The sequence below is a fragment of the Bison bison genome, unplaced genomic scaffold (genome assembly GCF_000754665.1).
Source record: "Bison bison bison isolate TAMUID 2011002044 unplaced genomic scaffold, Bison_UMD1.0 scf7180017864354, whole genome shotgun sequence".
NCBI lineage: Eukaryota > Metazoa > Chordata > Mammalia > Artiodactyla > Bovidae > Bison > Bison bison.
Window position 1 is genome coordinate 3,321,371 of NW_011494926.1, and position 13,187 is coordinate 3,334,557.

General features: G+C 42.2%; 1 protein-coding gene across 2 annotated transcripts in view; it reads right to left on the reverse strand.

Moving 5' to 3' along the window:
• Nucleotides 1-238, reverse strand: part of NDFIP2 (Nedd4 family interacting protein 2) — a 71,808-nt gene extending 71,570 nt beyond the window's left edge. Inside the window, exon 1 of one of the 2 annotated variants that reach the window (XM_010855107.1) lies at nucleotides 48-238. In XM_010855107.1, coding sequence (XP_010853409.1) covers nucleotides 48-181 — 134 coding nt within the window. In that variant the 5' untranslated portion in view covers nucleotides 182-238. The remainder of the gene's footprint in view (nucleotides 1-47) is intronic. The other variant, XM_010855106.1, reaches the window with a different exon arrangement.
• Between the last annotated feature and the right edge of the window lie 12,949 nt (nucleotides 239-13,187).

Consider the following 13,187-nt stretch of genomic DNA (forward strand, 5'->3'; position numbering starts at 1 on the left):
CCCCTCTGTTTCGCCGCCCGCGCCCGCCGGGCGGGGCCGCCTCCCTCCCCGTCGCTGCCGCAGAAGCCGCGGAAACCTCCGCGTCGGCCGCAGCTTGGGGGCGAAGCTCCGGGGCGCCGTGCGCGCTACTGAGCATGCTCGGGATGGTCGCGCATGCTCGCTGGGTCCTCCGGCGTCCCATCCGCGTCGCGAGGGGGGGTTTCGCTGGGTGGGATGAAATGGAAAAGTCAGGCAAGTCCAGGGGAGCGATCTAGGTTGTCAGCCTGTCGGGAGTGGGTGGTGGCTAAAGGAGCGGAGAAAAAAAATTATCACCGTCCTTGATTGGTCTTTTCAGTCCGAAGGGTTGCTTGCAGGCAGAGTCACGTTGTCGAGGATAAAAGAGACGCATTCCAGGAACACTTGAGGACAGGTCACCGTGTTTCCTCACACGTCTTGTTATCCACCCAGCCTAGAACAATGCTAGGACACTCCTAAAAGACTTATTCAAAAACCATTAGTGAGTTAAGAAATATCATTTTAGGTTGTTTTGTTTGTCCCCTTCTTGCTAATAAGAGATTTAAGAGTCCAACAAGGAGTCTTCAGCCATACTCATGTATCTCGCCGAGGAAAGGAGCCCCTAGAGCACTAGGTTACTGAAAGGATACAAGAAGATAATGAAATAATATAGGACTCTTCTAGGGTCATATTCACATCAGTAATTCCAAAGGGTTTAACAGTAAAGATTCGCTTTGTGTGCAGTAAGACGATCTCAATAACCGGTTAACCACACTTTACCTACCGTGTGTATCTCCCACCAGACACAAAGCATGTTTCTCTAGCAAGTAAAAGAATATGATGGGGCGGCGTACTCTTTAACCCAAAGAGTTTCGATACACTGAAAACTATGATCCCACGTGATTTGGCTCAGTTGTCTTTTCTATTTTACTTCCCTCCTGAATCCCCAAAGGAGATTCCCTGCAATGAAAAAGGTTAGTGGGTGCGCCTCATCACCTAGTTAAAAACAGCAAAAATACAACAAGGAGAGACATTCATTGAGAGAGCAACTGAAAAATGTAAGCCTTCCCCGTTGTTTTATTCAAGGCATTGATCAGTTCTTGGTATTTCTGCCATCTTGACACATCTAGTGGTGGAAAGTATTAATAGGCTGATACAATAAGAGGCAACGATAATGTCGTACTTAAATGTCTTTAACCTTTCTTTGTGCTTAGTTGCTCAGTCGCTGAGTCCTGTCCCACTTATTGTGATCCCATGGACTTTTGCCCGCTGTGCTCCTGTCCATGGAATTTCCCAGGCAAGAATACTGGAGTGGGTAACTATTTCCTCCTCCAGGATATCTTCCCTACCCAGGGATTGAACCCAAGTTTCCCACATTGCAAGCGGATTCTTTACCATCTGAGCCACCGGGGAAGCCCAGGCTTTCTTCAGGTGTAACTTAATGCATTTTCGGTTTAAGATAATAAACATGACATTTCATTGTGTAGCTGTACAGGAACTCACTCTCACAATTTCACCTCAAATGATATTACCTTTCAACAATCAAGACAACCACCAGTGTCAGCAAAATGAAATTAGAGCCCTACATCGCTTATGATCTATACCATTCCTTTAGAACTTAATTTTATATGCAGCTGCACTTTCATTAATCATTTATATGTCCATTTGTCTTTCAAACAAGCTGCTGCACAGAACGGAGGCCATTTTTTACACCTAGCACACCCAGAACAGTAATGAGAACATAATGGTGAAAACCAGTGACCTGACCAAAAGTAAACATCCTAAATCTTGTTAGAGTAACAGATCTTTCAGTTTTACTCTCCTCCCAAGTTTTGTGAATGGTTTGGTAATTTAGAGAGCAGGTGACAAAATTCAACAGGAAAAGTGTCTTTTCAGTGAAGAGGAGGAAGAGAAAGAGGGGAAAGAAAAGGAGAAGAGTTGATATGTGTTGACCCCTTCCCAAGCCAAGAACTGCATGAGCTATGTTATTTTGTCTTCACAGCATCTCCATGATGTAGGCACGATTGTCATCCAGGTTTAACAAATCAGGAAACTAAGGCACTGGGAGGTTCAGGAACTTTCCAAAGCCAATCGCTAACAAGTGGTGACAGACTCCAGAGCCCCCACTATGTTAAGCACCATGCTGCAATACATCCTTAAAATGAACCATCCAACCAGAGAACCAACTCCTTTCTCTTTCTGTCCACTGTTGCACTTCATTGTGAAATGGGCAGAAAGAGCTCAGAATGGCTCTCCAGAGGACAATGAGAATCTCTGATCTCTCACAGATCAAGGAGGTGGTATTTCAGGAAGTCAGACTGGATCTTTGATGGATCACAAGCAGAAGAGTTGTCCCATAGGAGCAACTTCTGGGCGAAGGCATGGGGGTAATGATATTCTGATCATTTTAGAGGCCTTAAGCAACATCTGATATTTTTCATCTTTAATCTTTTGGTGGTGACAAGTCTAGTAACCTAAGGTGGTGGTCTACCACCATAAACCCAAGTGGAATTTTATAAATATTTATTTATTTGCTTTATTATTTATTTGGCTGCATTAGATCTTAGGTGTGGCATGTGGGATCTTCGCTGTGTCACCTGGGATTTTTCATTGCAGTGCTTGGTGTCAGTATCTGCAACGTACAGGCCCAGCTGCTCCGATTCATGTAGGATCCTACTTCCCTGACCAGGGATCGAACCCAAGTCCCCAACATTGCAAGGTGGACTCTCAACCGCTGAACCACCAGGGAAGTCCCTCATGTGGAATTTTAGAATTAGAGTACACCTCACTAAGACCTCTTCACCACCAAAGACAGTGCCAGCAAAAATTTAATTAGTAGTACTGGGGCAGATGTGGACATAAGATGTCTGGATTCCCTGTCATGAAAGTGCCCTCTGCCTAGAGCCATCCAGCTGTTAGTTTTGTTGGGGTTTCCTTCAGCTTTTTACTCTGAAGTCCCGCTATTTTCAGGGTGGCACTCTGCTGTTGACTAAACAAGGCCAGGGCACAGGACTAACTGTTTTGCCTGACACTGGAGCCCTTTTAGGGGCCGTCTGCTCCAGAGTTCCCTGCTGAACTAGCAGAGATTTTGTCAGCTCTGCAGTATGTTGTGACAGCTCTCCGCACCCCATCCTTTGTGCTTTCACAGATGTTAACTCTCTAATAAAGCTCCTGCACTCAAAATTTCATTACAGTATCTGCTTCCTTGAGAGCCCAACCTAGACAAGTACCAAGATGGTCAGTCGAAAGAAAAAACGCACAAAATGGCTGTAAGTTAAATTTTACCTGAGGAACTTTTGGAAGGCTGCAGTCCCGAAACAGCTTGTCAGATAGCTCTGAGGAGCTACTCGGAAGAGGGAAGGGAGGAGCCAGGATACCTATAAACTTTTTTTGCTGGGAAAAAAATACGTAGTCAAGCCTGAAAAGATTACTGCTAATCGCAAAGAACAGCTATCTCACATTAAAATTATCTTTAGTCTGCCTAACTGTGTATGGGAAGATGAAAGAGTCTGAGGTCCTTTGAAATTTTTCCTTAGATGTTCTTCTGAACTAAGGGCCAGTATACCCAAAGCAAAGAATGTTTTCTGATGTTTTCCGTCCTTAATTCCCTTCAGGTCACACTCTAAGATATGTGATGCCTAATGGCTTGATCCTTATAGAACTGAAATGTTGTCAGCATTTTTTTTTTTATAAGATAGAAAATGATGGGTCATCCCTGGTGATCCAGCAGTAAAGAATCTGCCTGCATTGTAGGTGACATGGGTTCAATCCTTGGTCTGGGAAGATCCCACATACAGCGGAGCAACCAAGCCCGCAAGCCACAGCTACTGAAGCATGCATACCCAGAGCCTGTGCTCTGCAACAAGAGAAGCCATCGCACTGAGAAGCCCACACACTGCAACTAGAGAGTAGCCCCCACTCACTGAAACTAGAGAAAGCCCGCACATAGCCACAAAGACCCAGCACAGCTGAAAATAAATGAAGAAAATAGATAATTTAAAAAAAAATAGGTAATTGAACGTTGTTATTATCAAAACTGTGCAACTGTCCTTTCACGTAACTGATATTTCATCTCCAGAATAACCCTAAGTACCCTCCATTGTGATCATTTTCTCATGGGGACGTAATGTATCTATAGCCTTCCTGTTAAGAATGACTTTGATTTTGTTCTTTAGAGTGATGCTGTCAGGCCAAGTCACAGGGCCCCTTTACCTGGACATACTTCCCACTGGGAATCCCTCTTATTCTTCCAGAAGCAGAGGAATTCCCTCCAGAAGTCAGCCCAGTTCTTATCCTCCATGAAAGAAAGTGAAATTGTTAGCCACTTAGTCATGTCTGACTCTTGGCGACCCCATGGACTATAGCCCACCAGACTCCTCTGCCCATGAAATTCTCCAGGCAAGAATACTGGAGTGGGTAGCCATTCCCTTCTCCAAAGGGTCTTCCCGACCCAGGGATTGAACCCAGACCTCCTGCATTGTAAGCAGATTCTTTACAGTCTGAGCCACCAGGGAAGCCCTCCACATCCTCCTCTTATCGCTAACAAGGTATGCAGGAATTTTGTTGAGATTCCCATCTGTTTAAGAGCAGTAGACATGCCATTGCTGGCAGATGACCATCTACAGAGGCCTAAATCAAGGCAGGAAAAACTCCAAATTTTACTTCTTCGGTGATTTTTAGTTTTTTTATATCACTTCCTCTACAACATACAACATAGTGGGTTGGAAAAAAAGTTCGTTCAGGTTTTTCCATATGATGTTACAGAAAAATCCAAATGAACTTTTTGGCCAACTCAGTAGAACTACTCCTCAGTAGCTATTGATGGTTAGTGTGACCACAGCGTTATCTAGAGAAGTATCAAAAAGAGGTAAAATCACATTCTCTATCTGGAGTACACATCTTCAGATTTCTATGTCTCTAATAAAAATTCGTTAGCCATTATTTTCAGTACATGAATTCTTAAGTAGATTTTGGAAAACACAATCAACTGTTATCATTTAGTAAATAAAAATAAGCATACTTATTACTGCAGTTTTATCTCTGTTACCATGTATGTGGATCTCTTAAGCAGTTTGTAGGCACGAACCTCAATTTAGCTTCACATAGTGTTCCTTGTTTAACTGTTTCTGAGATTCCTGTCATCTGTTCAGCTCTATAATTTTAGAGAGGAAATCTTGTAAAATGAGCAACTTGACGAATCAGGTATCTACTTCCTTTGCCTCTTTCTTCTCTTCCCAGCATGTTTGAAGAATCTAAAACACAGCTAATGTTCTTTATCAGTCAGCTCAACCAAAGAGATAGAACCAATAGAAGATGTACATAAAGAGATTTATTGCAAGGAATTGTCTTACACTGTTTTGGGGGCTTGCTGCTGCTGCTGCTAAGTCACTTCAGTCGTGTCCAACTCTGTGCGACCCCATAGACGGCAGCCTACCAGGCTCCCCCGTCCCTGGGATTCTCCAGGCAAGAACACTGGAGTGGGTTGCCATTTCCTTCTCCAGTGCGTGAAGGTGAAAAGTGAAAGTGAAGTTGCTCAGTCGTGTCCGACCCTCAGCGACCCCATGGACTGCAGCCTTCCAGGCTCCTCCGTCCATAGGATTCTCCAGGCAAGAGTACTGGAGTGCTAGGCCAGTCCAAATCTGTCACACAGGCCACTGGAACTCTAGAAACTGCTGTCTACAAACAGAATTTCTTCTTCCTCTGAGAAGCCTCAATTCTGCTCTTAAAGCCTACCCAGATTATAGAAGATAATCCCCTTTACTTAAAATCAACTTATTTTGAACTTTGAAAGTGAAAGTCACTCAGTCATGTCGTTCAGTCACTTTGCAACCCCATGGACTATACAGTCTGTGGAATTCTCAAGGCCAGAATACTAGAGTGGGCAGCCTATCCCTTCTCCAGCAGATCTGTCCAACCCAGGAATCAAAACGGGGTCTCCTGCATTACAGATGGGTTCTTTACCAACTGAGCTATCAGGGAAGCCCCTTTTGAACTTTAATCATATCTACAAGATAAGTTCACAGCATGCTTAGATTAGTATTCCATTGAATAGTTGGGACTATAGCATAAGCAAGTTGACAAAGCAAACTATCACAAGTTTTTTAAACACTGCTGCTGCTGCTGCTGCTGCTGCTGCTGCTAAGTCGCTTCAGTCATGTCCGACTCTGTGTGACCCCATAGACGGCAGCCCACCAGGCTCCCCCGTCCCTGGGATTCTCCAGGCAAGAACACTGGAGTGGGTTGCCATTTCCTTCTCCAATGCATGAAGTGAAAAGTGAAAGGGAAGTCATTCAGTCGTGTCCGACTCTTTGCGACCCTATGGACTGTAGCCCACCAGGCTCCTCCATCCATGGGATTTTCCAGGCAAGAGTACTGGAGTAGGTTGCCAACACTACAAAAAGAAATTGTCTCTGTATAATCAAGGATAAAGGGAAGAGGGAAAGCAGAAGAGAGAAAGGAAGTACCAGAGAATTAGCTTACAGATTTAAAATAAATTTTCGTAATAAATATTTCCTCTCAGCTTTATTTTATACATGTACTGTTGGATATAGAGGAACCAACAGGCAACAATCAGAAAACATTTGAATTTTGATAAGCTACATTTCAGATAACAATATTTTTTATTAAAATTTTTATTTTTTCTTTGTTAGGTCATGAGCAACAAATCTAAGCAAATCAGCAGCCATTTTGCCTTCAGGATTACATATTTTTTAAGTTGGGCTAAGTCATAAGTTGTTGGGGCTTCTCTGGTAGCTCAGGCAGTGAAGAATCCACCTGCAATGCAGGAGACCTGGTTCCATCCCTGGGTCAGGAAGATCCCCTGGAGATGGGAATAGCTACCCACTCTAGTATTCTTGCCTGGAGAATCCCTTGGACAGAGGAGACTGGTGGGCTACCAATCCCAACCCCAGTTGGTGGGCTACCAATCCTAGTGGGGTCGCAAAGAGTTGGACGTGACTGAGCGACTAAGCACGAAAGTTATAAGTTATTAAAATGGTCTTTGCTTTACCTTGAATATGGAAGACTATTCTTTAACCACACTAAAGCATGACTTTTTGTGTTGTTCTTTTTTTCTCTGAAAGCCTGATAATCACTTTCGTCACAGAAGAGCAGGGCTGGCACTAATATTGCCTATTCAGTTTTCCCTTGACTTACATTTGATTATCGTGTAAGAAAAGAAGATAAACACTATTTGTATGTGGGGGGGAGGTGGGGTGTAAAAAATACAAGAAAGAAAAGTGTCTTCTACATATCAAAGTGTTCTTAACATTTTTTTTAAATTTTATTTTATTTTTAAACTTTACATAATTGTATTAGTTTTGCCAAATATCAAAATGAATCCATCACAGGTATACATGTGCTCCCCATCCTGAACCCTCCTCCCTCCTCCCTCCCCATACCATCCCTCTGGGTCGTCCCATTTTAAACATCATTTTCTTCATGGGAGGCACCAGGCTTCGTTTGTTAAGTAGCCTGCAGTCAGTATGCTGCTTCACTGTGAACAACATAATACAACATTAACAATAAGGTCGCCATATAACAAAGTTGTCTCATTTCAGTACTGAGGATAAAGGGCACGGATTAAAAAAAAAAAAAATCTGAAGGGACAAAATGATGTCAGTAATTAGAGTGACTTATCACACAGAACTAGGGAAAAATTCATACCCATTACCCAGCCTTAAGATTCAAACTGGGGAGGGACGTCCTTGGTGGTCCAGTGGCTGAGATTCTGAGTGTCCTATGCAGGGGGCCCAGATTCAATCCCTGGTCAGGAAACTGAGATCCCACGTGCTGCAACTAAGAACTGGTGCAGCCAAATAAGTAAATTAAAAAAAAAAAAATTCAAATAGGGGGAAAAAACCTAAGGGCTTAACAGAGCCAATGTAAGCCCAGATAATGGGGAAAAAAAAAGAGATGGTGGTGGAATTCCCTTTATATCTGGAAGTTTTATTCTAGAATAAGTAAAATACTTATAATGTATCCCAGTTTACCTGTCAATAATAAAGTTTCCATGAAATATATATAAATTATGCTTATAGAGAATGATCATTGAGAAATCTGATGTTATTTCCCCAATAAGCACGAAGACATCAAGTTCAAATCCTCTTCTTTATCCAGTGTCTTAGTCTTTTGGGGATACTATGACAGATTACCACAGATTGGATGGTTTATAAACAATGGATATTTATTTCTCAAAGTTTGGGGGGTTGGAAGTCCAAAATCAGAGTGCGGCATGGTCTGGTTTTCACCAGAGTCCCTTTGTAGGTTTCAGAGTATGGAATTCTCATTGTTCCCACAGGGCAGAAGGGCCAGTGAGGGATCCCTCTAGGGATTCTTTTATAGCTACTTAAGTCCCATTCATGAGAGCCCCATCTCTGGACTTAATCACCTCCTGAAGACCCACTTCTTAATGCCATCAACCTGGGCTTTAGAGTTTCAACAGCTGAATCTAGGGGAACACAAACATTCACACCATACCATCCAGATATTGACTTTTTAAAAGAAAAGCATCAGTGTTACAAAAACACACACAGAGATACACATAGAGTAGAAAATTGAATGTAATTTATTCTTGGTTTGAATGAGGCAGATGATTTGGTTCACTACAGGCCCTTGAAATTTCCTTAGAATCCACCTGTTTGGAAAAAAGAGGAATGTTTGTTTTCATGGAGCTATAAAAACTCTAGCACTTGAAGGGACTTTCCAGATCACCCACCCAGACACTTTGGTTTTGAAAATATGGAAACTGAGGCTCAGAGAGGTAAGGCAACCTTAAAGGGCTATCTGCAAAGCTACCACCCAACTTTCAGCTTTGTTCTAATGTGGTAACTCATAAAACAATCCAAAATACTCCGCTGACTGTTCCCATCGCATCCAGCCAGAAATAACCCTCCAAAACAGTACAAATCAGAATAAACATTTAGAACTCTGACATTTCAAGAACTCGACACATCAAAATTTCTTTGGAAGAAGTGTTGGTCAAATGTTTTGCCACAAAAGGATTAATTCTGAGATAGTTGCTAATCCTCTCAGGGGTTGCTGCTTTGGAACAAGTAAAACATCTTTTTAAAATAAAATGAATAGGTCCTTCAAAAATATAGTCTTTGAAAACAGAATAGGTACCTAACATTAGTTGTATGTGTATAAGCTTAAACATCAAAAAATCCCAACCCCATACATACTTATATATCTGTTCATGTAAGGTTGAAGATGACCTAACCATATAAAGTTAGCCCAGTTCCAACACCGACCCTGGGACTTGACCTTGATTCCTGAAACAATATAACTACACATACATGCAATAGCCCCTAGCTACATGCAACCAGGGATTCCCAGGTGGCTCACTGGTAAAGAATTCACCTGCCAATATACAAAATGGAGGAGACCTGGATTCGATCCCTGGATCAGGAAGATCCCCTGGAGGAGGAAATGGCAACCCACTCCAATATTCTTTCTTGGAAAATCCTATGGACAGAGAAACCTGGCAGGCTACAGTCCATGGGGCATCAAAGAGATGGACAGGACTTAGCAACTGAGAATGCACCCACACGTGACAGTTTAAATTCAAATTAATAATATTAAAATTTTACTTCCTCATTGCCACTAGCCACAGGTGTTTAGTGGCTACCATATTGGGCAGTGCTGATAAAAACATTTGCATCTTCACTGAAGTTTCCATTGGACACCATTGCTCAAAAACTCTCTTACTATTCACCTTAAATTAATCTCCTTCATTTACTTCCTGAATGAGCCACACAATTTTCTAATGGCTTATGTCCCAACTATGCCATATCTTAGCAGTGAGGCTGCTGAGTAGGTCACTTAACCTGCTGAGCTTGTTTGTTCATCTTTAAAATCAGAACACTAAAAATTCCTTCCCTGTCTGTCTCACAGATTGTTTTGACGTTCACAGGAAATGTAACCATACAAATAAAGCAGGTAGTTGTTTCTGAAGGCCCTTTTCCCTTCTTGCATTTTCTAGTGACTGCCAGAAAAAAAGTGATGTTTAACACTTTTTACACCTAACATGTGGAACAAATATTACAACATACGGGGATTTCCTTGGTGATCCAGTGGCTAAGACTCCACACTCCCAATGCAGGGGAGCACAGTTCCATTCCTGGCCAGGAAACTAGATCACACATGCTACAACTAAGACACAGCATAGACAAATAAATAGCATAAATAAATATTTTTTAAAATATCACAAGGTAGGGAAGATGAAGACTAAAAACACAGAAGCTGGTTAGGCCTCCCAACTTGGTCACATCTTATTTTTCTAGCCCAAGTGACTGGACTTATGCTCTACACAAGTCATTATACAATAATAACTCCTGCTTTCAAATTGTGGTGCTGGAGAAGACTCATGATAGTCCCTTGGACTGCAAGGAGCTCAAATCAGTCAATCCTAAAGGAAATCAACATCAACCCTGAATATTTATTGGAAGGACTGATGTTGAAGCTGAAGCTCCAATACTTTGACCACCTGATGGCCAAAGTATTGGACAAAGAGCGTACCCATTAGAAAAGACCCTGATGCTGGGAAAGATAGAAGGCAGGAGGAGAAGAGGGCAACAGACAATGAGATGGTTGGATGGCATCACCGACTCAATGAACATGAAGCGTTTGAGCAAACTCTGGGAGATGGTAATGGTCAGGGAAGCCTGACGTGCTGCACTCCATGGGGATGTAAAGAAGGGGACCCAACTTAATGACTGAACAGCAACCACAAACAGCATGTGTAACCGTAGAAAATGTGTCAGTTGTTGTTGTCCAGGAGTAAAACTATTCCGTAGTATATTGTCAGACTTTATAATTGTGGTAATAACGGATAACACTGTTGAAATTAGCTGCCAGTTTTACTAAGTGCTTTTACTTAGGGCTTTCCTGGTATTCAGGTGGTAAAGAATCTGCCTTCAGTGTAGGAGACCTGGGTTTAATCCCTGGGTGGGGAAGAACCCTGGAGAAGGGAATGGCAACCCACTTCAGTATTCTGGCCTAGAGAATTCCATGGACAGAGGAGCCTGGCGGGCTATAATCCATGGGGTCGCACAGGACTGAGCGACATATTTCACACCAAACACATGCAGTTATTACATGTTGTTATTATAATTTTACATATCAGGAAACAGATATAGAATCTTAAGGAATTTACCACAGGTCACAGATCAAGTGAGGGAAAGGGGATTTGCTGAGTTTTCTAACTTTAAACAATTTTTTTTTAACTGAAACAAACATACATACACAAAAGCATGAAATTCCTAAGTGAATAGCACAAAGATTTTTCACAAACTGAGCCTCTGCAAACAGTACCCGTATTAAGAACTAGGATATTTCCAGAATCCCAGGAAACCCCGTGGCCCACTCCCAGTCTCTACTCCCATACAAATATTAACCATAATCCTGACTTTTAATATTTGTATACAAACTTTTGACTTTATCTGCATGGAATTGTACCTTTTGTTCCCTGCAAGTCTGATTGTCTTGATTAACTTTATGTTTGTAAAATTTATTCATACTGTTTTTTGTTTGTTTGTTTGTTTGTTTTGGGGTTTTGTTTTTGCTGTAACACACAGCTTGTGGGATCTTATTTCCCCAACCAGAGATCAAACCCATGCCCCCTGCATTGGAAGCACAAAGTCTTAACCACTAAACCACCAGGGAAGTCCTGATTTATTCATATTGTTGGAGTAGTTGTAGTTAGTTCACTTTGTTGTTGTACAGTATTCCATTGTGTGAATATACCATACATTATTTAACTGTTTACTGAGTAAATTGGCATTCAGTTTGTTTCTAGTTTGGGACTTGTATTAGTTTCCTAGTGCTGTGGTAATAGAGAACCACAAATTGAGAGGCTAAAGCAACAAAAATTTATTTTGTCACAATTTTGGAGGCTAGAAATCACAGATGAAATGTCAGCAGGATTGTTTCTTTGGGAGGATGTGAAGAAGAATCTATCCCATACTTCTCCCCTAGCTTCTAGTGGCTCACTGGCTCCTCTGTCCATGGAATTTTCCAGATAAGAAACTGGAGTGGGTTGCCATTTCGTCCTCCAGGGATCGTCCCAACCCAGGGATTGAACCTGCATCTCTTATGTCTCCAGCATTGGCAGGCAGGTTCTTTACCACCACACCACCTGGGAAGCCCGTCTTCTCTTATGCTTGTGTTTAAAATGCCGAAGGATAGGGTGGGGAAATCATACTCCAAATTAGAGTCAAGAGTGACTTCCCTGAGGGTCCAGTGGCTAAGACTCAGCACTCCCAATCCGGGGGTGGGGGCTGGGTTTGATCCCTGATCAGGGAACTAGATCCCACATGCCACAGCTAAATGTTTGCATGCCTCAACTAAAGATCCCAAAAGATTCCACGTGCTGCAACTAAGACACAGCCAAATAAATAAATAAATAAATAATAAAATCGGGTTAGGAGGAATACATTGGTACAGAACTATCCATCGGCATCTCATCTATTTAAATATATTTTTAAATCTGACCTTTAGTTTCAGAGAGTGAGAGTGTACATGCTTGTCCATGTGAGTATGAGACTGTCCATCTTAATGTCTATTCCTTTCAACATTACCTTCAAAAGGCTTAGCTGTTTGGCCTGCTCACCTCTCTTTTTCACACCTTTCCATGAGACTGACTTCTCCTGCCTTCAGGCCCTACCTGCAGAGGATACGATGTGTCTACTTTTAGTAACCAATATGGGACCTTGCACAAAGTAGGCCCTGATTATTGATTTATTGTCTATAAGTGATTGAAGCCTCCGTTTCAAGGCTAGGGTCAGAAGGTAAAAAATCTGCCTGCATTGCAGGAGACCTGAATTCGATCCCTGGGTTGGGAAGATCCCTTGGAGGAGGAAATGGCAACGCACTCCAGTATTCTTGCCTGGAGAATCCCATGGACAGAGGAGCCTGGTGGGCTACAGTCCATAGGGTCAGAAAGAGTCAGACACCACTGAGCGATTAATACTTTCTTCTTTCAATAGACGCATAGCATCCATTCTTAGGATGCTGTCTTTTTTTTTTAATATAAATTTATTTATTTTAATTGGGGGTTAATTACTTTACAATATTGTATTGGTTTTGCCATACATCAACATGAATCCACCATGGGTATACACGTGTTCCCCATCCCGAACCCCCCTCCCTCCTCCCTCCCTGTACCATCCCTCTGGGTCATCCTAGTGCACCAG